This window comes from Papilio polytes, unplaced genomic scaffold (genome assembly GCF_000836215.1).
Source record: "Papilio polytes unplaced genomic scaffold, Ppol_1.0 DF822067.1, whole genome shotgun sequence".
Lineage (NCBI taxonomy): Eukaryota > Metazoa > Arthropoda > Insecta > Lepidoptera > Papilionidae > Papilio > Papilio polytes.
In genome coordinates this window covers 76,649-103,964 of record NW_013527137.1, presented here as the reverse complement: position 1 = coordinate 103,964, position 27,316 = coordinate 76,649, and the positions used below count along the sequence as shown (strand labels likewise).

Sequence of the window (27,316 nt, the reverse complement as noted above, 5' to 3'; positions counted from 1 at the left end):
GAGGACCCAATCCGGTCAGCACTGCATACACATTTCAATTATTTTGTTTGTCCTGTTAATTACGTGTTTATTATTATTATTATTATTATTTAATTACTTTGTTGTGTGTGTGTGTGTGTGTGTGTGTTTTTTTTTTTCTCTTATTCCAATTGTGTTGTAGTGGTGATAAGATTAAATGTTATTTTATTTTATTTTATTTTATTTTAAAAATATATAGGTACTTTTTATTCTATGTCTCTTTGTCTCTCAGATGCCATAGTCTTCTACTTACTTCCAGGTGCCGACATCTCAGCCAACGCGTCTGTTTAGCTTCCTCAACCCTCTGGCTATAGAGATCTGGTTGTACGTCCTTGCTGCGTATATCCTCGTCTCTTTCACACTCTTTGTTATGGCCAGATTCTCTCCTTATGAATGGTGAGTTATTTAATTACTCTGCTAATTATATTTCCTTCTTATACCATTTAACAGTGGTAGTGTCCGCTTTAACATCTTAGCACTGCAGGGCTCGCCCCCAGTAATACTACGACCACACAGAAGACAGGCGTCAAGTGGAAGCAATTCCGCGTTTCGTCTGATAAGTGTGGTGCCGGAGGCCTAATTTTAGTCCCTTTCCTTTTCCACCCTTTTCTTAAGAGAAAAGGATGGGAAGGAAAAGTGGATTTGAGTGGAGGAGACGCATATGAAGGGGAAATGTCCTCTTTATGTGCTTTTCCTCCGTCAATGAAGGGTAGGCAACAACATCGGATGTGTATGGGCAGCGATCGCTTGTTGGTGGATTCAGGTGGCCGCTTGCTCGTTTGCCACTTTGTATTATAAAAAATGTATAAATAGGAAGCTTATGTTTTCAATAATTTCGTGTCCAGGTCTTCAAGCACGCATGTCTGTGGACATGAAACGAAGTTATTGACAAACCAATTTAGTGTCTGCAACTCTTTTTGGTTCATCACCGGTACTTTTTTGAGGCAAGGATCTGGTCTTAATCCTATGGTGAGTTTAATCTACTTGTGGTAGACTTCACATGTCTCTTTAAAATTCCTTAAAAGCACGCACATTTGAATAAACTATCACAACTGTGATTGCAGAAGACGCACATAAAGAGGATATTTCCCCTTCCTATGTGTCTCCACTATGAAATCCACTGTTACTTTTATACCAATAGTATAAAAAGGAAAGATTTTATGTTTGTATGTTTTGAAATAACTCAAGAACTACGGGGGCGATTTAAAAAAATCTTTCACCATTAAAAAGCTATGTTATCAGTGACTAACATAGGCTATATGTTTTAATTTTACATGAGCGAAGTCGCGAGCAATAGCTAGTTTCTTATAAATCCTCAATCAAGATCAAGTATCCTTTTCGTAAGGATTAAAATTTAATTTTCTGCACAAAGGTCTCTCACAGTGTACCTTTTAGGCGACATCAACTCGTATTGTTGGCGGTATCTGGTGGTTCTTCACCCTGATCATCCTCTCTTCGTACACTGCTAACCTGGCGGCATTCCTCACGGTGGAGAGGACGGTACTTCCCATACAGAGTGCAGCAGACTTGGCTGCACAGAACCATGTGCAGTACGGCACTCTTAATGGGGGGTCTACTATGACTTTCTTCAGGGTAAGTAATCAGCAATGATAACTTGGAATCACTTTTTCAGATGATCTTGGGGCTTGAGACTAAGCACATTTATACTTAGCTAGTACAGTTGTGCGTGCCAGTGATAGATTGTATTTACTGGTGCCAGTTATTGTTCACACTGTTTCAGTTATAGAGCGCTACTGATTAACTGTACTGGCTAAGTGTGAACCACTCATTATTTGATTAAACCATACTCTGCCCAAAAAACAACTTAAATCAAATCCCCACTGCCCTTAGCTTTAGTACTTAATTTTAAATCTAGAGGCCTATAGATTCTTGGTAATTATTTATATTTCGATTTTTAAATTTAATTGGGAATTTTCAATTTTAGAACATCCCACGTTCTTACGGTGAAGGAAAACATGATACAGAATGCAGCCTGCACTCAAATTCTATGTATTTGTGTTTAAATCAGGGGGGATTTAAATTAACTAAAACCTGGACTTAGTTAAGACCTCAATAGTGGTGTACGACCGTCTTAGAGCTGGTCTATGTTACTTGATCATATTTTCTCATATCCTCAGGACTCCAACATAGATATTTACCAAAAGATGTGGCAGCACATGTCTACAGCATCACCACCGTCTCTCGTCTCATCATACGAGGAGGGTGTGAGGAGGGTCTTAGCAGGGAATTATGCCTTCCTCATGGAGTCCACGATGCTGGACCATAGGGTGCAGAGAGATTGCAATCTGACGCAGATAGGTGGACTTCTAGATTCTAAGGTATTCAAGGAGTTTGAAGCAGAAATTGGTTCAGGTAGACTCTTTGAACTCCTGATCAGGGGTTGAAGGTTGAAAGTTCACTTGAGTTATAAGTTTGTAGCGAAACTCAATAACTACTCGACTATTTTTTTATTATTCTATCACCATTGATAGCTTGATAACTTATTTATGGCCATTCTAAGCTATTTTTAATCATACGTTAGCTTAGTTCGATAACTACATGAACTACATAACTTAAATTTTACTGTTTTAAAATGTATTTCAACTTAAAACTATTGAATCATTAAATTATGATAAAATAAATGGAAACTTCAGCAACACTGGATTAATAGACATCTGAAAAAAATGATGTGATCTAAAAATAAAACTTTTTTCCAAGGGTTACGGGATAGCGACATGGAAAGGCAGTCCCTGGCGTGACAGGATATCTCTCGCGATCCTGGATCTGCAGGAGAAGGGGGTCATCCAGATCCTGTATGACAAATGGTGGAAGAACACAGGAGATGTCTGCAATCGGGACGGCAAGGATAGCAAAGCAAATCCACTTGGAGTACAGAATATTGGTAAGTTATTATTATTTAGGTAAAAGGAAACGGGAAGTAGATTTGACATTTAAAACGATAGATAGCAAATGAGCAAATGTCCATATAATTTGCCGAAAAAGCGAAGCGCCTGCCCATAGATATCCGCAATTGCAGATGCTTTGCCAACCCTAAACGACGGAGGAGGAGACGCACATAAAGAGGATTTTTCCCCTTCTTAAGTGTTTCCTCCATCAAGTCCAGTTATAAATACGATGTGTATTTTTGGATTTTTGTATGTATTGAAATAACTTAAAAACTACTACACCGATTTCAAAAACTCTTACACCATTAAAAAGCACTGTTATTACTGAGTAACATAGGCCATATGTTTAAATTTCACACGGACGGAGCTGCGAGCAACAGCTAGTGACATAATATCCGTATAAAAACATTAAAAAAGCGTTATTTATTCCAGGTGGTGTATTTGTGACGTTACTGTGTGGGTTGGCGCTGGCCATAGTTGTCGCTATACTGGAGTTCTGCTGGAATACGAAGAAAAATGCATCCCATGGCCGGCAGTCACTATGCAGTGAAATGGGCCAGGTAATTACAACTGTTTCTAAATATTTGCATTTTCGGTTGAACAAATCAACAAAACTATACTGAAATTCTGAACAAGCAATATATAGCATTTCGTTTTAACTAAGTTTGTTTTACTATAGTACTAGCAGTGAGACAAAATGTCATTTAACTCATGACTGCGGAGTCGACAATCTGTTATCTATCTCTTTCTATCTTGTGTATTTGTAATCTTACCTTAATCACATGGGACTCAAATTTTTTAGAGATATTTTTTATACTAGAACTATAGAAAACATTTTAAAATCGTTCAGTAAAATAAATCCATGTTAAAAAAGTTGTACGTTATAACGTAAGTTTTCGATTCAAGCGCAAAAGAGACTTTTTAAATATAAAATAAAAATGTCTGTAAAAGTCAAGATTTTAGCCCACTGTGCGCCTCTTACAACGGATGTCAAAATTTCAATGGAGTTTGAAGTTTGTGTGGCCTATAAGCTAGCACTTTTGACTAAACTATCGCACAACTGTTATGCGATTGTCGGTAGCCGATTGTTTCGCAGCGTTCAACTGTTTAGTTGCATAACTAAAATACAAGTAGTAAATATTTTAAAATTACGAAACAAGAAATGTTTTTAATTTTATATTGTTAACAACGCCATCTATTGATTGAAATCAATTTTCATTTTTTATTTATGTTTTCCAGGAGCTAAGAACAGCGATGCGCGGTGGTTCCTCCCGTACTGTTCTCCGGCCTGGCTGTTCGCGCTGCTCTCCAGCAACACATGTCCCTCCAGCACCTTCTAGATATGAGGTTTGTGAAATAAAAAATACTGTACTTATGACACTCAAGGGAAAAAGACGATTCTACTAATACCGTATTTGTCAAAATTGGTTCAATAATTTACAATATAATAGGTCACCTCAATCTGAGTCGATTTTAGTGGTTCATAGAGCACAAAAAGATTCAAAAATATATAGACGTGGCATAGTTGATATTTCACTTGAAATATTTTTCACATAATATTACTAACATCTATAGATCCTTAAAACCACATATCAATATAACTAATTATATTTAAATTAAAATAAATAATATTTAAATGTACATATTTTATTCTGTAACACTGTTTAGTTTACAATTTACAACAAAAGATGGAGGTTATTATAATTTTTGTAAAATGTTTTATTACATGTCAATACACAAGGTGGTACTAAACTTCACAACTAATATACTTTTCAGAAAAATAACGGGCGCGGCGACAATGTTCATTATGCCTCGTCTATTTATTTTTGATATCTTTGGTAAAGCACGAATTACGATTACCCGTCTCTGTCGCACCCGCGTAGATGTTATATTTCTCGCTCACACGGAGACGCTCCGTCGGTGTCGTCATCGTACATCGAAAGCAATGTTCGATATTCAAAAACTCAACCTGTGTTTAAGGTTCATTTTAGAATGTTATCTTAATTTTTAACGTTCAACTTACACTGGTTATGGTATCAGATTGATGAAAACCAGTGTTACTTGATCTCCAGATGCCGGACGCGTCGAGCACGGTAGAACTAAAGGAGCTGCGGTGGTCGTAGCGCGGGGCTCGCGGGCCCGCATCCGCGCCCGCTTCGCCCGCGCCCCGCGCCCGCCCGCACCCCGCGCACCCTTCGCACCCCGCGCACCCCACACATGCCCCGCGCCTACATCGCTATAGACATTACAGTAAGCACTATATATCATTCTTACAGCACACCTTTGACTAAACTATAGCACAACTATCGAAAGATATTTAATTCGAAGGTGCCTGCTCTTACTAATATTATAAATGCGTAAGTCTAGAAAGTCTAGATGCTTGTTAGAGCTAATCTAAACAACTGAATGAATCTCGATGATCGTCATACATTTTTTTTTTTATAACACAAGGTGGCAAACGAGCAAGCGGCCACCTGAAACCGCCAAAATGGCGAAGCGACCGCTGCCCATAGACATCCGCAATTGCAGATGCGTTGCCTACCCTTATACGACGGAGGAGGAGACGCACATAAAGAGAACATTTCCCCTTCCTATGCATCTCCTCCACCGTCAAATCCACTTGCTCTTCCCAACCTCTCCTTAAAAGAAAAGGGTGGTAAAGAGAAAGGGACTTAAATTAGGCCTCCGGCACCACACTCATCAGACGAAACACGGAATTGCTTCCATTTGACGCCTGTCTTCTGTGTGGTCGTGGTATTACTGGGGGCGTGCCGGCCTGCAGTGCTAAGATGCTAAAGCGGGCACTACCACTGATAAAACTACACATGTAGAGAAGTTTGGAAGAACATATAGGCTACTTACTTTTTTTTTTTTAATTCCAAACGACGTCGTGTGCGAAATGTAGTCTATACGTTAAAAAAAAATATTTTAGTATTGATGTTTTTTGAAGCATGTTTTGTTAAATTTTGTGTGTCTGTTTGTTCTGGGTAATTTCCAGAACGGCTGGACCGATTTTAACACGATTTTTACTTAAAGGTAGCTGACGAATGAAAGAATATTATTGTTTATTTTTAATTCCACGCTAATTACAGGCAACCAATAATAATAAAATCTTTACATTCATTATTAGATGATCTGTGGTCCATAAATGTTGTTAGAGAGAAATTAAAAGTTCTATAACATTCCCGCGTTTTTTAGCTACCCTCCAGTGAAAGTCCCGTCAAAATCGGTCCACCCGTTTCGGAGATTACCCGGAACAAACAGATAATAATTTTTTTTAATTTGATTTTTTATTAGTATCGCAAATCTTCGCGAAATCTAGATTTTTTATATCCCATATAGATACTCCAATTTAGGGTTGTAACGGAGGCCATTTTAGCAGATGCGGAGTTATCATTTTTTGCGGAAGTTCCGCACTTGCGGATACGGAAGCGGAGTTCCGTTACAACACTGCACCAGTCACATTGATTTGATAATTATTTGAATTTCAGATTCCGCTGGTACTCTAAGAAGGACCACATCTTATATACTCAAAGAACCCAGAGAACAGAAGAAACACGTGCAAATTGTTGCGTAACATTCCTAATAAAAAAAAACCTTTTATTATTTATGTTTACTCTATGATATCGCGTGCATATTTGACTAAAATATCGCACTGCAATCGTTTAGCAATTCAACTGTTTAGTTGCACAACTAACGAGTAGTGTACCTCCATAAGCTTATAAGAATCAAAGTGAGAAACAGCTGTGATGTTTTGTTCAAAGATGTGCGCGCGTTCGTCGCCGCCATTTTGAATTTAACTTTCAATAGTTATGAATTATGTTCGATTTATTATTCCAGTCCAGTGATTAGAATGAGAACTGGGTTACTGGATTCCTTATCCTGAAAATCCTCATAGTTTATTCCAGTGATAAACTTTTTTTGTTCGTAATCCAGTATTGATTTGACTGGACTGGAATTATGTAAACCGGACCAAAGTCAAGTTTGGTCCGGTTTACATTATTCCAGTCCAGTAGTTTGTTGACGGTAAAATGTTAATTGATAAAACTTAAATCCTAATCATTAAAGGCTGCTCCAAAAAATATAGTCAAGAAAAAAGGCGTTTTGATAAAAATATACTACTAATGTACTAAGATACAAATAATCTAGAGAATATAAAAAATTGTACAAAACAAATGCTCACGGATAGATAATATTGTCGTAAGCCCGTTTGTTCAAAAACAACGAAATATTGAAACAGAAAACGGCACTATCACTGATTTGTATAAATAGATAGGTAGTTTGGAAATGATGGCTCCTTTTTGATTCAAACGCGCTTTTTGATGCTAATGACATTATTGGTTCAAAAACTCTTCATTAATTGCAACTATATTCACCAATATGGCGAAAATAAAGTAAACACATTTTATAGCCTGTTCATTTATAGAGGTTCGACTGTACAGTTTGATTTTTTTATTAAAAATGTTAGTAGATTTTTGTTAGTTGACTAATATTTCTTTAAACCATTCCAACTAAGCTGTCGACCGTTATCGACCGTAAAATCGGTAATCCGTACAAGATACCATTAGACTATTGGCGCTTTTATTTATATTAATATAGACATTTTTTTATTTAATTGTCGCAATTAGAAAACCTGATTATTTATTTTTTGTTTAAACATGGTAACAAACCAAAAGCTGTCATTTCCAAATAACCTATCCATTTGTAGCTATCAGTGTAATTTTAGATAATCGTTTGTCTTTCTCGCTACTTTTAAGGTTATGTTTGAAAATTACAAATTATTGTGTTCTAATTAGTGTAGTTGTAAATATTTAGTATAAGATTTATAATGTTTTTTGATGATAAATTAATGTGGAATATTGTGATGTGAATTTGTTAGGATTAGGAATAATCAATATTTAGTAATACTTGATTATAATTACGGCGTTTTACTGGATTTTACGATTAATTCTTTCTTTTAAAAAGTAATATTCAAATATTGTACATATAAGCTGCTCCCGTGCTACTTCATCCGCATGAAATTATGAAAATTTTATTTTATTGTTTACATTTGTCAAATTATCAATGGGGATGTTTCCTAATTTTTGGAATTGCTTTTATTATGTAGATAAACCATATCTAAATATGAAAAAAAATGTAATAAAATCATATACGCAACATTTAATTACAAAAACACTTAACTAAAAACAACTTCTCGAAAGATCGCGAAAACGCCTCATGACATGACGTCACTTCTTCGCTAACAAACCTCGCGTCGCGGTCTGTCAAAGTCATTCAAAGTGACCAGACGTAAATTGAATTAGCTATTCAAATGACTTACTATTTTTTTTTCGTCATAGTGATCGAAAAATTTGCTCGTAAAATATGTCGTAAATATAAAAACACTTAATAATGGAGTCCTCATAATATAACACACGCAAACTCAATTATTATAATCATTAAAAAAAATTATAACTACAAAATGCACTGACATTCACTGAAGCTGGTCACACTGCCATGTTGTTTGCGAAGAAGTGACGTCACCGAGCTCTGATTGGTGTTTGAGATAGAGTAATGGAGGGTAAAAAATATTGCAGCGTTTTTGATTTATATTTCAATGGAGACAAACATTTAAGGTCTCCAAATGTTATTATAGGTTTTAAAATACTGTCTTTAAAATATTAAACATAACTTTATTTGAATTTGTAACATTAGGAAACATCCCCATTGCAAATGTCAGAATGACATGACATGATGACGACCTTGCTTTTTCTTGGCGGCAACTTATAGTCTCTTTCCCACATTAGGGTTTTTATCCAAAATATTTACCTCATAAGTTTAATGGCGTTAGAGTCTAAAGCGTGACACAAGTGTAGGGGTTTTATTAAGTTAGTATTATGTTAGAGATGTGGCGTTTATGCCGATAATCTACAACAGTACAACAAAAAGCAATGTTCTGTCAAATTGAGGATTCAAAAAACCCAGTAGAACGCCGTAAAATCATTATGTATATGAATTTTTTGTCGTGTTTGTGTGTATATTTGTACATTGTTGTTTATTTCTAACCTAGAATTTTCTAGAACTAAACTTTGTGCCTCTAATTCTACGAAGTTGAAACTGAAATAGATTATTAAATGTAATTTGTGAGAAATTTTGATGTTTATATTTATAAAAATATAATTTACTTTAATAATCCTTTAGCGTATTCAGAGAATGTGTTAAAAAGTTGAGTTTCACAAATCAATGTTATTTTTAGAGCCGGCGCACACATTTCACTAAACTATCGCACTGCGGTTGTCGATTGTTTCGACAATTCAACTGTTTAGTTGCACAACTGGAGTAGTGTACCTCCATATAAGCTCATAAGAATCAAAGCGAGAAACAGTTGTGCGATAGTTTAGTTTCAGGTGTCATATCTTCAAAAAGGTAAGTCCTCGTTTCGTCTCTTTATTAAGAATAAAAAAATGTTGCTTCATAACATTACATATTACATTACAAACATAAAGAAAAAGGAGAAACTAAAATCGCGGAAGGTCAGCGCTGGGTGCTTCGATCAGACGCATCCAGCACTTATAGCTGAGCGAGGACCCAACCCGGTCAGCACTGCATACACATTTTAATTATTTTGTTTGTCCTGTTATTACGTGTTTATTATTTAGTTTTTAATTACTTTGTTGTTTGTTTTTGTTTCTCTTATTCCAAGTTGTGTTGTAGTGGTGATAAGATTAAATGTTGTTTTATTTTTAAAATTAAAGCAATCTAGGGGACTTGATGCCGGCTACGCGCACGTGTGCGCGCCGCCAGTGCCGATCGGGGAGTCGGGTCACTAAGCCCTCTTAGGATGCTGTTGGTACTCTCCCGAACTCTGCGTAAAAGAGAGGCAATGCGTCCTATTATTCCCGTTTTTCAAAATCAGAAAATAATAGTTTTTGAGTTATTAATAATGCTTACCACAAAATCAGTTAAACTACAATTTTGCGCTTTTTAACTTCGTCCACATTGTTATGGTTTTTACATAATAATTTTTTTGTTTATTTTATATTATTTTTTTAATTTCTCAATATCTTTCAACAATAGTCCTTGGAGCCGGAACAGAAACCAATTACAAATATTCATAAACAAAATATCTCTATATTTGTTATCTGTCATAATGTTTTTTAAATTGTAAATAAAAAACTACTGTTTATTTCTTTCTTGTTTATCATCATCATCCACTTGCCCTTATCCTTACGGAGGGTCGGCACAGTATGTGCTGCTCCATACATCACTATCAGCCATATCTGAATACACTCCTTTCTTAAGCACATCCTCTTTCACACAATCCATCCATACTTTCTTCCGTCTTCCTCTTCCTTTGTAGCCATCTACATTTCTGGTTTATGTCCCTATCGTCTCGTCGTAATTATTTCTTTCTTGTTTATATAAATTGTATTTGTTGTGTGTTTTCTATTTCCTTGTTTGTGTGTTGATGTTAGGGTGTGTTTAAATGAGAAATTATTTAATAAAACAATGTTTATGAAAACTGACCGTTTTTTACCTTAAACACCACTCAGCGCCATCTATTATAAGGGAAATAAAACTAAAACTTCTAAACTTCTATTTATTATAATAATGAATACATTTCTACAATGCCTTAATATACGTAAAAGATTGAAATAGTAAACTCGGCTTGAAATGGTTTAGTTTGTTCTGTAAAATCGATTTTTGAATCTCCTGATATCGCCCAAGTATCTCTTCGTCGGCAGAATTTGATATTTCAATAGATTCGGCGTTATATCCTGTAACAAAGAATTACATTTTCAAATTCGTAAAAATTATCTCTAAAACAACCAAAGAAAAGTATTATCTATACTAATATTATAAAGAGGATTTGGATTTTTGTATGTATTGAAATAGCTCAAAAATTATTCGGTCGTTTTTAAAAATTCTTTCACCGTTAGAAAGGTAATTTATCTGTGAGTAACATAGGCCATTTAATTTTACGCGGGCGAAGTCGCGAGCAACAGCTAGTAATAAAATAAATTGGAAAAGAAACATTTTTATTCCCAAAATAGTTGGTATCAAAATTATAACACAGCGCCATCTTTTGGCAGAAATAGTTTCAAATCAGAAAAATAAAATGTTCTATCAATAGATGTCGTATTCATCGTTTTTGTATTTTCAAAGTCGCGATGTTGAAAACCTTTCATCGGGAATCACTCTCGCGGGCCGCGGTTTACAAATCATACTTACCTGGCGTAGGGGTTACCGTGATCATGAAGGCGGTTCCCCCAGGGCGAGGCCCCTCCATTGCACTGCGGTTGGGTTGACCCCTGCGATTATCCCTAATGCGGATAACTCGGACGCGTAATTTTTGGTAGTGGGGACTGCGTACGCGCCGTCCCCCATTATAATCATAACTGATAACCGACCTTCTCCCGCTTTGATAGCTTTCTTCCGCGACTCCGTCCGCGTGGAAAAAAAAACAAAAGTGATTAACCTATGTGTTTTTCCGGACTATCCTCTACATCTATACCAAATTTCATTGAAATCTGTACAGCCGTTTAGACTACAAACTAATAAACATCCATCCATCTAAACTTTCGCATTTATAATATTAGTATTGTTGACTGCTTAGATTCCAGATTGTCTACATATGAAATTACAATCTAAAATCAGATGGTACGGCGGCATTCGAACCCAAAAACAAGCGAAGCGCGGAATGTGTTCATAAACAAAGATGTGGTATTATAAATGCGAAAGTTTAGGTGGATGTTTGTTAGAGTTTGTAGCCGAAACTGCTGAACGGATTTCGATGGAACTTGGCATAGACGTAGAGAATAGTCAGGAAGAACACTTTTGTTTATTTTTAATTCCACGCGGACGGAGGAAAGATTTGTATTTTTGTATGTATTTGATTCACGTAAAAAGTACGAGGCCGATATCAAAAATTCTTTAACCATTAAAGCTACATTACTACTGAGTAACATACGCTATGATTTTTTTATTCCACGTAGACGAAGTCACTAACAAAAGTAAGATAAAAGTGTATTTTAGGCTGCCGTTTTGTCGGTAACAATTTAAATTACCCATAAACTACGAAGTTAATCCATACCTCAACATCATGGACACTCTCCAATGGGTCCAAGGTCCGTCTTCTATCAGGTCGAGGGTCTCTTGGCTGAGGAGATCTATCTTCATCATCACCTTCGGAACTATCACCATGGGTGCCCGATTGTTTTTGCACAACTATACATCTGAAAAACAAATTAAAATCGAACATTAATCTTATTTCCAGTGCTTTTACAGATAAATTTTATTTAACACTAGTTCCCGTTTGGCTTCATCCGCATGAAGTTATGATAATTTTATTTTATTGTTTACATTTGTCAACAAATCAATTGCAAATGTCAAAATGACATGACATTACAAACCATGACAATCTTGCTTCCTTGATGTTGGCAGGAACTTATGGTCTCTTTCCCACATTAGGGTTTTTATCCAAAATATTTACCCCCTAATTTTAATAGCCTAAAGCGTGATGTAAGTGTAGGGCTTTTTATTAAAAAAAGAATTATTCAAAAATATGCTGTAATTACTGACATCTTAGGTAACAAAGAAGTGTGTGTTTACGCTTTATTATAATAGTATAGACTAGCTTTCGCGTATAAACTATTTAACTACGTCGTAGTCTTTGACTCCAAAATGTAACAAAAAATGGGATCCACCTGCAAGCATTACCTTTCGGATAAAAAAAAAATTATCAAAATCGGTCCACTAGCGGCGGAGTTATGCGCTAACACACATAAAAACATACAAACGAGAGTACCTCCGTGTTTTGGGAAGTCGGCCATAAAAATAGTCTATGTGCTCTTCCAGACTACATCTATGACTTTTATCGAGTTTAGTTCTGCAGTTTAGGCTACAAACTAACAAACAATCTAATCCATCAGAAATTGTGGATGAGATGATCAGCTGTTGTTTTGCTATTTTGGCGAATTCCCTTCACCGTGTGTGCCGTAAAAACCTATGGTGAGACTGTTTAGATTGTATACTTTTTATGATATAAGATGGCAAAGGAGCAAGCGGCCTGAATCCACCGAAATGGAAAGCGACCGCTGCCCATAAACATCCGCAATTGCAGATGCGTTGCCTACCCTAATAAACGGAGAAGGAGACACACATTAAGAGGACATTTCCCCTTCCATTGCGTCTCCTGCACCGTCAAATCCACTTTTCCATCCTTTCCTCTTAAGAAAAGGGTGGAAAGGGTAAGGGACGAAAATATGGCTTAAATTTTACCGTTTATTCCGTGATACGCCGTAAACATCTGAAAGGTAAAAGATAACGTTTTGTTGTTTATTCCCAACCGTCACCCCGCTGTTCCCATGTGAGGACAGATGAGAATAAAAAGTTTACCCGTCCCACCTTTTGCGACGATGGGACGGTTGGAACTCATTTTATTTCATAACGGTATCATCTGTCATCTTATTGGTGATAGTGGGACTTAAAGGTGGGACGGATGAAACTTTATTCTCATCTGTCCCTACGTGGGGACAGCGGGGCGACGGTTGGGAATAAGCGGTTTGTTTGCAGTTTAGAATATTCATAAACAAATAAGAGTCTTAATAAACCGCACACACACCTTTGACTAAACTATCGCACAACTGTTTAGTCGCTTCGATGCCTATGAGCTTATATGGAGGTACACTACTCGTTAGTTGTGCAACTAAACAGTTGAATAGCGAAACAATCAACAATCGCACAACAGATACATCACTGAGTAATAACAGCATTCTAAGAGTGTAAAGACCTGTCCTACCACTGGCTGACAGGCTCAAATAACTTAAAAACCAACTTCCAAACAAAACACTAAAAACAAAATAATCTAAAAAAACAGTACACTAAAAAGTAACGAAATAATTACTTGAAAATAGTAAACCCACCTTATTGTAACTGTTATGTCTATATTGTACAATTATTACTTCGATGTCGGTGTCAGCCAAGGTATGCAGTGATATTTCTAGCGGCGGAGTTATGCCGTAACACACATAAAAAAAACACACAGACGAATTGAGTACCTCCTTCGTTTGGGAAGTCGGTCAAAAATGACGTCATTGTCAGATAAAGGAGCAAAATCCGGTATTTCCATCACATATTTACATTGGATGGTTATCAGACAATTTACAATTTGGTAGGACAGGTACTTGCAATTTTTGAAATAACAACATAAAGTTGTTTTTGAGTTTATTCGTATAAAACTATTATTTATAATATTAGTATAGAAATATAGATAACTGGCATTCGACCGCGACTCCGTACGCGTGGAATTAAAAAAACAAAAGTGAATAGCCTATGTGTTCTTCCAGACTATCCTCTACATCTATGCCAAATTTCAACGAAATGTTCAGCAGTTTAGGCTACAAACTCTAACAAACATCCATCTAAACTTTCGCATTTATAATATTAGTAAGAAGCAAGATTTCAGCTCCTTCTCAAGTAAAAAAACTTACGACTGAACAGAAGCACAAACAGCAAACAAGTTAGGTTATGAACCATTTTACTATAAACATAAAAAAATACTCGTTAAATAGCCTTTTTATATGTTACCAAACATGTAATAATAGTAAATGTTAATTTATCTATCTATACTAATATAAAGAGGAAAGATTTGTATATTTGTGTGTATTGAAATAACTCAAAAACTACTGGGCCGATTATAAAAATTCTTTCACCGTTAGAAAGGTAATTTATCAGTGAGTAACACAGGCTATTATTATTTACAAGCTTTCGCCCGCGACTCCCTCTGCGCGGAATTAAAAAAATAAAAGTGAGTAGCCTATGTGTTCTTCCAGACTATCCTCTACATCTATACCAAATTTTATCGAGATCCGCTCAGCCGTTTATGCTACAAACTCTAACAAACATCCATCTAAACTTTCGCATTTATTTAACGTAAGATTGATTTCAACCGGGCGAAGTCGCAAGCAACTGCTAGTTAAAATTATAAACTTGAATGTTTGTAAGTTTTTTTACCCAAGACTTGATAAGAAAACAATTATTTGATTTTTGGATGCTCTCTTGTTAAAAAGCATCGACATCATAACCTAACTTTTATTTCAAACAAGGAATATTCTGTGGTAATCAATACACATGCGAGCAAAACCGCGTGCAATAACTTATAAGTAGTACAAACAATAGATTTTGAATGCGGGTTCAATTATCTTGCAAAAATTATACCAAGTTAAAAATAATATCAGGGCTTTAGTGATAGGAAAACAGATATAATTGAGTTGGCACAGCGATTGTAAGCCTACCTTTGTTAATAACGTGCCAACTGAAAATGTTAAAATTTTAGGTTACATTTTTAATATTTTAAGCAATGTTTGGGGAGTTATTACCAGGACTTTTTATTTTTAACATAATCTGTGGTTCATTAGTAAAAAATAGTACAAAATAAAGGGTATTTTAAAATAATGTGTCAAATAAAATTGATCCGAACTTTTTTCTTATTAAATTCAAAATGGCCGCGGAACTGCTGAATTATTTTCGTTTGTAAATTGGCATAATTATTAAATATGTCATTTAATTAATAAAACAATCGAATTAAATTGTTTTTTTAGAGTAATTTTGACTAATGAAGATACGAAGTCGAGTTTTTTAAGTAATATTGAATTCAAATGAAGATACCAAGTCGATTTTACGAGGTATGCTATTTTTGTGCATTTTGGAGGTTATTTTGACAAATATTAAACATGTATATATGTTAAATTGCAATTTTAGATAATATTTTTGTTATTGCCAATTTTTTTTCTTTGCGATTTCACCAAAATGACATTCGCATGCAAACTGGACGAAGTCATATTAAGATGTCCAACTAATGTTGACCTGCCCACCCCCCTTGGTTGGTACATAATCTAGAGGTAGAAGGGTCGTTGTTCATCACGACAAGTATCTTTTAAACTGGCCAGGTATTGATGAAGCTTTAATTCGAGAGGTCAAAAGCCAAGTGATATCAACGCAAGTTGATAAGCCGAATGAGATGTAAAGTGTTGTAACTTGGAAAACATTGTTTTTTATTATTCTTTTTTTACTATTTTTATGAACATAAGTATAATACATAAGTATCGTCAATTTGATATATAAGTAAATTAACAAAAATCTACCCATATTTGAAATAAATAAAACATAATATTGATTTTTTTTAAAGATAGGAAACAAGCGTCAATTGAGCTAGTTGAAAGGTTGCTTTTGCAAATAAGGGAAATACAGAAAGAGGTTTTGCCCTTCTGTAGTTCCCTACTATTAGACAACTTATTTAATTGATACTGTCGCTTTTAACTCAGAGCAATACTTCTCGTCAAGACTCAAGTTACGCGCCAATCTATCCATACTTCTAGTGACATTGACAGCTGTCAGCTAGGGATGTGCCGTTTATGCCGATTATCTAGAGTTGCGCCAATTCTATAGCACGGTACTAATTTTATTCCTAACACTACCTAGTCAAATCTAAAAAAGGGGACGTTACATACATTTCTTACTTAGTCTATTTGAGTGTTTTGTCTTATATGGGACATTTTTTTGCAATATCGAAATGCAACTAAATGTTAAAAAAATCGTTTATTATCCTAACATTCTTATCAAATCAAGTTTATTATTTTCTATCATAGTAATACTGTGAAAAAATTTTTTGCGTTTTTTTCTCTTTTTAGAGTTACAACACTTTATCATTATCCCGTCAAACTAAACAATAGTTCATTTTATTCGAGATAGCTCAGTGTAAACGCGAAGTAAGTGGTCAGTGGTCAATTACATACAAATGGTAAGTAAATAAGATTATAACATCCAATATTGCCGAGTCCTGTCATCACACCTACAAGGGATAAGGTCATGGAATTCACGGTTCCGATTTCACCACCTCACTATCTCTAATGTCAATAGAAGCCTACCCTAAGTCAACAGCCAACTCAACAGTGGTAGAGCCCGCTTTAACATCTTAGCACGATTAGGCCAATGCCACGATCACACAGAAACAGGCGTGAAGTGAAAGCAATTCCACGTTTCGTCCGATAAGTGTGCGGAGACCTAATTTAAGTCCCTTTCCTACTCCATCCTTATCTTAAGAGGAAAGGATGGGAATGAAAAGTGGATTTGACGGAGGGGAAATGTCCTCTTTATGTGCGTTCTCCTCCGTCAATAAAGGGTAGGCAATGCATTTGCAATTGCGGATGTTTATGGGCAGCGGTCGCTTTCCGTTTCGGTGGATGCATGGCCGCTTGCTCGTTTGCCACCTTATATTGTAAAAAAAAATAACGATAAGTAAGAAACACGAGATTTTTTAAAATTTCTTTTAATAGAAGTTGGGTTGTTGAGTAGGTTTTGCATGTATAGAACAACTAGCTGTTCCCATGCGGCTTCATCCGCAGGAAATTATGAAAATTTTATTTCATTGTTTACATTTGTCAAATTATCAATAGCAAATGTCAAAATGACATGACATGACAAACCTTGGCAATCTTGTTTCCTTGATATTAGCAGCAACTTATGGTCTCTTTCCCACATTAGGGTTTTTATCCAAAATATTAACCCCCTAAGTTTAATGGTGTGAAAATATATAGCCTAAAGCATGACGTAAGTGTAGGGCTTTTTATTAAAAAAAAAGAAATAATTCAAAAATATGTTGTAATTGCTGACATCTTAGGCAACAACGAAGTGTGTGTTTACGCTTTATTATAGTATAGATGAAAGTAATTACATAAATAGTTTACGTTTGCCATACACGAGTCGCTTAGCACTCTCCGTTTGTTTCAAGCAGTTCGTATATGTCAGCCTTTATGAATATATCATTTGTTTTTTAAATATTTATACAATACAAGAACGATTTGATTGGGACGACTTGTTTTTAACACGAGAACGCATTTACAGTAATATTTTATTTACTTAATGTGTTTGTTATTGAATTATCTTAGTTCTTATTTAGTTAATAAATAAATGCGAAAGTTTTTGATGGATGCTTATTGTTTTATATTTACAAAATGTTTTGAGGAATCTTGGTGTAATTTGTCACATATGTAAAACACACAGGGGCTCGGAGCCTGCCTTAAGGGTGACTTTTTTATATAATATAAGGTAGCAAACGAGCAAGCGGCCTGAATCCACCGAAATGGAAAGCGACCGCTGCCTACAAACATCCGGAATTGCAGATGCGTTACCCTTAATTGACAGAGGAGACGCACATAAAGAGGACATTTCCCCTTACTATGCGTCTCTTCCACTTTCAAAAGGGTAGAAAGGGGAAGATACTAAAATTAGGCCGGCACCACACTCATCAGATGAAATGCGGATTTGCTTCCACTTCACGCCTGTTTAGGCCATAGTCAACGCTGCATTGCGACTTCACACAAATCTTTGAATTTCTTCTCCGATATGTACATCACTTTCCTTTACCTTTGTATATAGTCTGGAAAAAAACATAAATTGTTATTCCCACGCTAAGTAACTACAAGGACAAGGTTGCTGCAAGAAATACAGCAGTTGGAAATAAAGAAAAAAAAACGTATTCCTGTTCGTATATGTAAAGTGGTAGTTAAATAATATTTTTAATATTTTATAATACTATTTTTAAATTTAATTTTTTATCTCTTCCCTTGACTATTTTCTCTCTCTTTTAAAACAGTTAACATGTTATGCGCACATTCTTTTTGTGTTAGTCCAATAATGTTTTTCATAACATGTTTATGTACGAATGTTTTCTTTCATTTTATTTTTAGTCATGTGTATGTGATAATTTATACCTATCCACTGGTACTACTGACGTGTGGATCCCAAGGGTTCTCGCGGAAGATCAGCGCTGGTACTTCAATAGGAGCATCCAGCATTTATAGCTGAGCGAGGGCCCAATCCGGTCAGCATTGCAACGCCAATTTTAAATATTCCTTTTTCTTTTTTTTTTCATTTCATTAGTTATGTTTCTCATTTATCTGTGTTTAATTTTTTTTTTCATAATTGTAGTGTTGACAAGGATTAAACATTATTTTATTTTTATTTATTTTATTTTATTTTAAATTTTGTTTTTTTCAGATAACGTCATGATCTTCAACTATTTTATATTGGCTTGCGGTAAGTTTTCAACGATCCGCCCCAACTTTGCCTGGTCTTCATGACTAAACTGTCCCACAACTGTTGTGCGATTGTCGATTGTTTCGCAATTCAACTGTTTAGTTGCTCAACTAACGAGTAGTGTACCTCCATAAGCTCATAGGAATCAGACTGAACAGTTGTGCGATAGTTTAAACAATAATGTGCGTCCACTATCATACAATATTATAAATGCGAAAGTTTAGATGGATGTTTGTTAGAGTTTGTAGCCTAAACGCTTGGATTTCGATGAAATTTGGTATAGATGTAGAGGATAGTCTGGAAGAACACATATGCTACTCACTTTTGTTTTTTTTTTATTATCACGCGGACGGAGGGAAGATTTGTATTTTTGAATGTATTGAAATAACTTAAAAACTACTGGGCTAATTTTAAAAATTTTACGCCGTTTGAAAGGTAATTAATCTGTGAGTAACATAGGCTATGTTTTTTGCTATTAAAAATGTGAAAGTTAAGAGGGATGGATGGATGAATGGATGTTTGTTAGAGTTTGTAGCCTAAACGGCTGACCGGATCTTAATGAAATTTGGCATAGATGTAGAGGATAGTCTGAAATAACACATAGGCTATTTGCATTTGTTTTTTTAATTCCGCACGGACATAGTCGCGGACGAAAGCTAGTTTTAAATAACTGATTAAATTTTCTTTGATAACAATATTTAACAGTAGAGGGAGCTAATTACAATTTTGTGAAATGTTTTATGAAACGACAAGAGATGGCGCTAAACTTGACAAGATACAAACCTTTCACAGAAAGTACCAGTAAAATATATCATTGCAGGGCTAACTGCCGTATCAGCTGGTGGTCTCCAGGCATTGTTCCCGCAGCTGAACCGCCAGTATGCCTTCACGGTGAAGACCAACTCATCATCAGGTATCCTCGCACCAAGAGAGGGCAATTCCTTCTGGACGTTGGAGGGTAGATTGCTGGTTACTGTTTACGACAATTATACTAAGGCGAGATTCAAATTGGAAGACTTAAAGGTGGGTATTGAAGTTTCCACAGGACTTGATTTGTACTTACTAGTATACCGTACTCAGAACGGGAGTATACCTTTGACAAAGTTATCGCACAACTAAAAATCAAGTGTGCGCACTTCCATATAAGCGCATCGTCATCAACTTGCCCTTACCCCCTATGGAGGGTCGGCACTATGTGCTCCATACATCTCTATCAGCCACATCTGAATCCACTCCTTTCTAAAGCATATCCTCTTTCACACAATCCATACTTTCTTCGGTCTTCCTCTTCCTTTGTAGCCATCCACATTCATTCTTAACTTCTGGTTTATGTATTAACACCATATGAGCTCGTAGGAATTAAAGGTCATTATTCCCAACCGTCACCCCGCACTGTCCCCGAGTAGCGTCAGCTGAGAATAAAATGTTTAATCCGTCCCACCTTTTAGTCTTATTATCACCAATAATGTGACAAGAAACCGTTAAGAAATAAAATAAGTTCCAACCATTCTCGTCGCAAAAGGTGGGACAGATGAAACTTTTTACTCTCATCTGTCCCCACGTAGGGAGACAGCGGGATGACGGTTAACGGCGGATCCAGGGGGGTCATGGGGGTCATGACCCCCCTGAGCTGGTTGGTGAAGAGATTGACAAAATATATTTACTTATTGTGTCAAGCTCTTGACTTGACCACGACTATGTGACCCCCCTGGCGTCATAGTTGATGACGGTTGGGAATAATCCATCAAAGCGAGACTAAACAATCGTGCGATGGTCAAAGGTATACGCGCGCTCTTACTGTACTATTTTTTTGTAAATTAAAAGATAAATCATAGTCACTAATAACTAAGGGGTCCAATCTCTTTACAGACTACCTACCAGTCAGAAGAAGCAGCCAGTTTTCTCAAGCTATCATGGGAAACCGATTATCAGGTAATTATTTCATCATCACCAGCTCCCTATACGTCCCCACCGAGGGGCTCGGAGCCTACCATTAGGGTGACTAGGCCATAGTCAACCTGCACTGCGGGTTGATTTCACACATATCTTTGAATTTCTTCACCAATATGTGCAGGTTGCATCACGATGTTTTCCTTCACAGTAAGAACGTGGGGTAAATTATGTACATATGAAAAATTTAAAATTCGAAAAACTAATTACGCTGCCTAATATAGTAACTTCTAGTAATACAAATTTGTTTATGTTACTAGTTGCTGCTCGCGATTTCGTTCGCGTGTAATTAAAAAATTATAGCCTTTGTTACTAATAACATAGTTTATAACGGTGAAAGAAATCGAAATCGGTCCAACAGTTTTTGTGCTATTTCAATACGTGTAAAAATCCAAACATTTCCTCTTTATAATATTAGCATAGATAATACTTTTATTGCTATGGTAAGAATAAACAACGCCATCTAGCGCCAATAATTCAATATAGTTACATAATTGTATACAGCGCCATCTAGTTATTGAGTTAATACGATGTTTGCAGGCGAATGGTTTGCTCAGCGCCATGTACGTGAGTCAAGAACCGGTGTGGGCAACGAATATGAAACGAGCTTTGTCAATTAACTTCCAGTTAAAGAAGGGATCCGGAACGTATGGTAATTATGAGGTTAGTATTAATAATTAAGCGATTAATTAATACATCAATTAATTACGAATGAATAAATTAATTAGTTGAAATCAAAGAAATTAAATAAATCTCTAGAGGCGGCATAGTAAATTCACTTAAAACATGTTCACTAACGCTGTCTCTTGATAGATTTCTAAAATCTGTTTATTGCAACTTGTTATAATTTTGTTTAATTTTCTATTGCATGTAAATTTAGTACCTTTCCGAGAGAGTACAGGTGATTTTTTTTTATTCATAATGCCTCGTTTATAAATTTTTAAATGTCTTTGTTTAAAATACATACTTCTGTTCGATAAAAAGTCTTGTATCAGGGTTATCTCTTCTTGTTTATTTACAGGCCTAGCCTATAAGAAAGAATCTTATCTTTTTTACAGCCCTGCTTATACGAAAACTGTCTGATGGTATACACAGTGGTAGGAGACAATATAAAGAAGTATTGCAGCGTGAAGGTCTCTTCACCAAGAACTGAACACAGCTGGAGCTCTGTACCCTGGACTCAAGATTATGATGACAGGAATGTTGTGAGTTTTATATTAATTAATCGAATAATTAATTAATTAATCGATTGATTAATAGACTTAGATAATTAATCGATTAAATTATTAATTGACTGATTAATTGTTTATTTTACTAAAGTCCGTAAATAAGTAATTATAAATTATCTTTTTTTTTATTTAATTACGACTATTTACTACTTTGAAGTCGGTGTCAGTCAATGTAGATTCATTACTTAATTGTTACTATACTTTCAATTGTCAATTGTTATGGTATAACGCCCGGCAAACTTCTTGAACAAAAAGCGGCGTAGTGGGGGAAGTTTCGCGCACGTACACTTTTAGACAAAATAATTGACCTATTTTGAGAATTAGTAATAATTAGGAATGAAAAAATTCAATTTTAAATTTTAAGAACACGACAGACATGCATAAACAGCTTGTGCAATTTCTTTAGATGATTCTTGTTTCATGAAACAATATACATCATATACTATTTTCCTGGCTTGTCTTTTTAGAACAATGTTACTTTTTCGTGGCATACTCAACACAAAAAGTCAAAACAATAACAAAATAAAACTTAACAATAATAAACAAATGAGACTCAATAATAACAACAATAGAAAAAAAATATAAACAATTATTACCGAATATAAGTAACAGCGAAATTGGGCCAACAAAATTGGAGATAAGTGTATTCTGGAGTAAACGGAATATGGGGAAAGAAGCGGGACGCAAAGGTCGAATGATTAACCAATAGCAAGAGAAAAAGCTTGCGCCGCCAAAAAGACCCAATAATCGACTTCTGCGCAACTAAATGTCTTGTTCAAGATGTTTGCCGGGCGTTATAAAAATGTACAAATCCTTACGTATAAATATCACTGCATACCTTGGCTGACACCAACATCAAAGTAATAATAATTGTACAATATAGACATAACAGTTACAATAATGTAGGTTTACTATTTTCATGGAATTATTTCGTTACTTTTTAGTGTATTGTTTTTTTTTTAATATTTTGTTTGGAAGTCGGTTTTGTTTTTTATTATTATTTTTTTATTATAATCCATGGCTGTTTGAGTTGCGGGCGTAAGCTAGTATTAGTATATATTTTTTTTCAACAGCCAGAGATGGTATCCACGTCAGAACGTGTATACACATTAGACCAGAAAGGACTTATCAGTATGGACATGAAAGGGATGTTTCAATACAAGATACACGATCACATATTATACGTAGCATCAGAGTAAGTATGAAAATACTAGCTGTTCCCGGCTTTATCCGCATGAAATTGTAAAAATTTTATTGTGTAGTTTACATTTGTCAAAATGACGACATGATGACAATCCATGCTATTTTACGTCCTTGATGTTGGCAGCAAGCTTACGATCTCTTTCCCACATTAGGGTTCTTAACCAAATTATTTACCTCCTGAGTTTAAATGCGTGACAATATATAGCCTAAAGCGTGTAAGTGTAGGGCTTTTTTAAAGAAATAATTATTCCATAGTATGCTGTGATTGCTGACATCTTACACTACAAAGTAGTGTGTGTTTACGCTTCATTTGTATGGTTTTTTTTCAGGCTATCACTCTACTACGACGCTGAAGTTCCTATACAAAGTCTAGGGAAGTTGGAACTGATCAGAAGAGGTGTTCAGTATGACGCTGGAGATTATAGGAATCCATCAAACTTTATAAAAACTGTCACACAAGATGAGTTGAAGAATAAAACATGCGAAGTAAGTATGAAAGCTATAACTAATAATAATGCGAAGGTAGAGCCCGCTACATGTACGCAATGTAGGGCTCGCCGAATACCACGACCATACAGACAGACTTGAAGTGGAAGCAATGCCGTCTGATTTGTGTGGTCCCGGAGGCTTAATTTTAGCCTTTTTCTACCATTTTCTAATACGTCAAGGATGGGAAAGCGGATTTGATTGAGACGCAAGAAGGGGAAATATCCTCTTTATGTGCGTCTCCTCCGTTAATTAAGGGTAGACAACGTATCTGCAATTGCGGATGTATGTGGGCAGCGGTCACTTCGCTTTCCCGGCTAATTCACGTGGCCGCACGCTCGTTTGCCACCTTATAATATAAACAAAACGTTTGAATGGATGTCTGTTATCTGTTACTATGTATCTTTAGGATTAAGGGATCTCGATGAAAGTCACAGATGTAACTTTGTGTGAATGAAGAGGCTGTGTTTTTTAATTCTCGACAGACGAAGTCGCGGGAAAGGCTACAAAAATATGTGGCCAATGTATGCTTTGATGAAAATCTTACTAATATTATAAACTAGCTTTTTCCCGCGACTCCGTTCACGTGGAATTAAAAAACTAAGGAGCCTATGTGTTCTTCAAGTCTGTACTCTATATCTATGCCAAATATATATCGATATCCGTTCAGCCGTTTAGGCTACATACTCTAACAAAAACCCATCCATCTAAACTTTCGCCATGATGGGAGAGCGTCGGTGGCTCAGTGGTTTAAGCACTTGACTTGTAATCTAGAGGTCTTGGGTTCGAATCCCGCCGCCATGTACCAATGTGATTTTCGATTTTTCGAATTTTCATATGTACATAATTTACCCGACGTTCTTACGGTGAAGGAAAACATCGTGATGCCTGCACATATCGGCGAAGAAATTCAAAGATATGTGTGAAGTCAACCAACCCGCAGTTTGGCCAGCTTGGTTGACTATGGCCTAGTCACCCTAACTTTAGGGTAGGCTCCGAGCCCCTCGGTGGGGACGTATAGTGAGCTGTGGTGATGATGAAACTTTCGCATTTATAATATTTGTAAGATGTAAGATGTGAAAGTTTAGATCAGTGGTTCTCAACCACTGTGCCGCGATACTTTTGTGTGCCGCCAAATTTTGCATATTTTTGTCATAAACTATTTATGCATTGTATTCTAGTAAGTAAATAATTTTTATCTTTTTCTTTGTGTGCCGTCAAATTTTGAAATCGTAAAATATGTGCCGCAACAAAAAAAAGTTTGAGAATCACTGGATTACATGTTTGTTAGAGTTAACCTAAACTGAACGAATCTCGATGATTGTCATACATGTAGATAGTCTGGAACACATAGGCTACTTACTTTTTTATTTTATTTTAATTCTGGACAGTCTTAATCGAAAACTAGTAACTAAATACTTTTCACAGATACTTTTGAATATCGCTAAGAAAGGAATCGACGCTGACAACATAGTGAAAAACGAAGGCCTAATTCATACAATGGATTTTGTAGATTTACTAAAGTTAGTAAACGTAACAATATACACTCAAGAGCATTGAATCCGGGTCAGAAAAATTTAAAAACCTCGTAAACTAAATATGCATGAAGAAAACGGTTTTTAATAGACAACTAGCTGTTCCCGTGCGACTTCGTCCGGATAAAATTATGAAAATTTTATTTTATTGTTTACAAATGTCAAATTATCAATTGCAAATGTCAAAATGACATGACATGATGATAAACCATGACAACCTTGCTTCCTTAATGTTAGCAGCTTGTAGTTTATGGTCCCTTTCCCACGTGAAGGATTTTTCCAATTTGTTTATTTCCCAAGTTTAATAGCGTAAAAATATATAGCCTAAAGCGTGTCGTAAGTGTAGGGCTTTTTATTAAAAAGAGGATTATTCAAAAATATGCTATGATTGCTGACATCCTACGGCACAAAGTAGTGTGTGTTTACGCTTTATTATATTAGTATAGATATTAAAATAAAATAAAATAATAACATTTATAATCTAGTTTATTTTATTGATAAAAAATTACATAAATAAAAAATCTGCTGATTAGCCTTAATTTAAAATTTAAAAAAAAGTTGTACAAAATCGTCATGATTTTTTGAATTCTGATGTCTGTTGCCTCCTTGTGCGTCATTACTGCGTTACCGCGGATTATTATGCTGTACGCCAAGTTTCTTATACTCATCATCCACTTGCCCTTATCCCTTACGGAGGGTCAGCACAGTATGTGCTGCTCCATACATGTCTATCAGCCATATCTGAATCCACTCTTTCCTTAAGCATATCCTCTTTCACACAATCCATCCATACTTTCTTCGGACTTCCTCTTCCTTTTTCACCAAGTTTCTTAAACTATTTTCGTTAATATTCTCTCTATCTGAGAGAGAGAAATCAAGAAGTTTTCATACTCTAAGGAGTATTTAATAGTCTATTAAACACTCTTTATTTCATTAAGCTAGCATTCTTAGTTTACGAGATTTATAGATTTTTTGTTTTATGTGACCCGGATTTAATGCACTTGAGTGTACTACTAAAATTAGTAATTAAGTAGATATAATAAATGTTAAATTATTTTTTCAGTACTCTGTCGCGTTTAACGTACGATTCCTTCAAATCTCTATTCGACGAACTAATTCTTGGCACCAGCTACGATCTAGAGACGGCGAGGAACATCTTCTTGGAAGTCCTGCCTCATTCTAGAAGTGACGCGTGCGCTCGCTTCATCAGATACTTGGTGATAGAACAGAAAGTGAGTACAAAAGTTATTTATACTAATATTATAAAGAGGAAAGATTTGTATTTTTGTATGCATTGAAATAACTCAAAAACTACTGGGACAATTTAAAAACAATCACCATTAAAAGCTATGTTATCATTAAGTAAAATAAGCTATATTTTTGTTATTTTTTAATTTCACGCGGTCGATGTTTGAACAACAGCTAGGAAGTATATCAATGCTTACAGCCGAATTCTGAAACGCAATTTATATACGCGCTTCGTAAATTACAATCTGACTGACAAATTATATTGGAATTTATTATTTAAGCGTGGCCTTATTCAGATGCTGGTATTTATAATAAAGTTTTTATTATTCTTCTAGGACAAGATAGAAGACTTAGCTCTTCTTTCCTTACTTCGTAAACTACCTTACAACGTAGCGGATTATAGTCAAAATCTTCTAGAAGAATTGGAAGTCTTCACTAGACTCGGTCTTGACTTCCCTCCATCCATACGACACGCTGGTATTCTGTCATTCGCGACTCTCGCTTCAAAGACGATGGACGCGTCGTTAGTTAAACACGATTACTACGATAATGTCGTTATAAAATTCTTCAGAATGTATAGTGGTAAGTTTTTTTTTTACAATTAGCCACTTGGACGTACACGTCTAAAACTAATATTATAAAGAGAAAAATGTTGTATTTTTGT

At 35.5% G+C, this 27,316-nt stretch overlaps 2 protein-coding genes and 1 long non-coding RNA gene across 3 annotated transcripts in view; 2 read left to right on the top strand and 1 right to left on the bottom strand.

The window, feature by feature from the left end:
- Positions 1-251: 251 nt before the first annotated feature.
- Positions 252-5,091, top strand: LOC106107085 (glutamate receptor ionotropic, kainate 2-like). Its single transcript, XM_013287785.1, has 8 exons — positions 252-414; positions 864-987; positions 1,414-1,611; positions 2,157-2,357; positions 2,737-2,920; positions 3,357-3,484; positions 4,164-4,271; positions 4,997-5,091. Exons 1-8 carry the CDS (start codon positions 389-391, stop codon positions 5,045-5,047), a joined length of 1,020 nt encoding a protein of 339 aa, XP_013143239.1. The 5' UTR covers positions 252-388; the 3' UTR covers positions 5,048-5,091.
- A 5,448-nt stretch (positions 5,092-10,539) lies between these two features.
- On the bottom strand, positions 10,540-14,440 carry LOC106107098. The gene is made up of 4 exons (XR_001225843.1): positions 14,396-14,440; positions 13,185-13,212; positions 11,998-12,139; positions 10,540-10,681 (listed from the first exon to the last, which is right to left on the bottom strand). It is a non-coding gene; the product is annotated as an uncharacterized LOC106107098 (long non-coding RNA).
- A 2,214-nt stretch (positions 14,441-16,654) lies between these two features.
- Positions 16,655-27,316, top strand: part of LOC106107476 — a 30,651-nt gene continuing 19,989 nt past the window's right edge. The window contains exons 1-11 of the mRNA XM_013288341.1: positions 16,655-16,704; positions 18,963-19,001; positions 19,822-20,024; positions 20,871-20,933; positions 21,492-21,614; positions 22,010-22,156; positions 23,254-23,375; positions 23,713-23,869; positions 25,298-25,392; positions 26,468-26,636; positions 26,988-27,234. Of these exons, the coding sequence (XP_013143795.1) occupies positions 18,971-19,001; positions 19,822-20,024; positions 20,871-20,933; positions 21,492-21,614; positions 22,010-22,156; positions 23,254-23,375; positions 23,713-23,869; positions 25,298-25,392; positions 26,468-26,636; positions 26,988-27,234 (1,357 nt within the window). The 5' untranslated portion in view covers positions 16,655-16,704; positions 18,963-18,970. The remainder of the gene's footprint in view (positions 16,705-18,962; positions 19,002-19,821; positions 20,025-20,870; positions 20,934-21,491; positions 21,615-22,009; positions 22,157-23,253; positions 23,376-23,712; positions 23,870-25,297; positions 25,393-26,467; positions 26,637-26,987; positions 27,235-27,316) is intronic.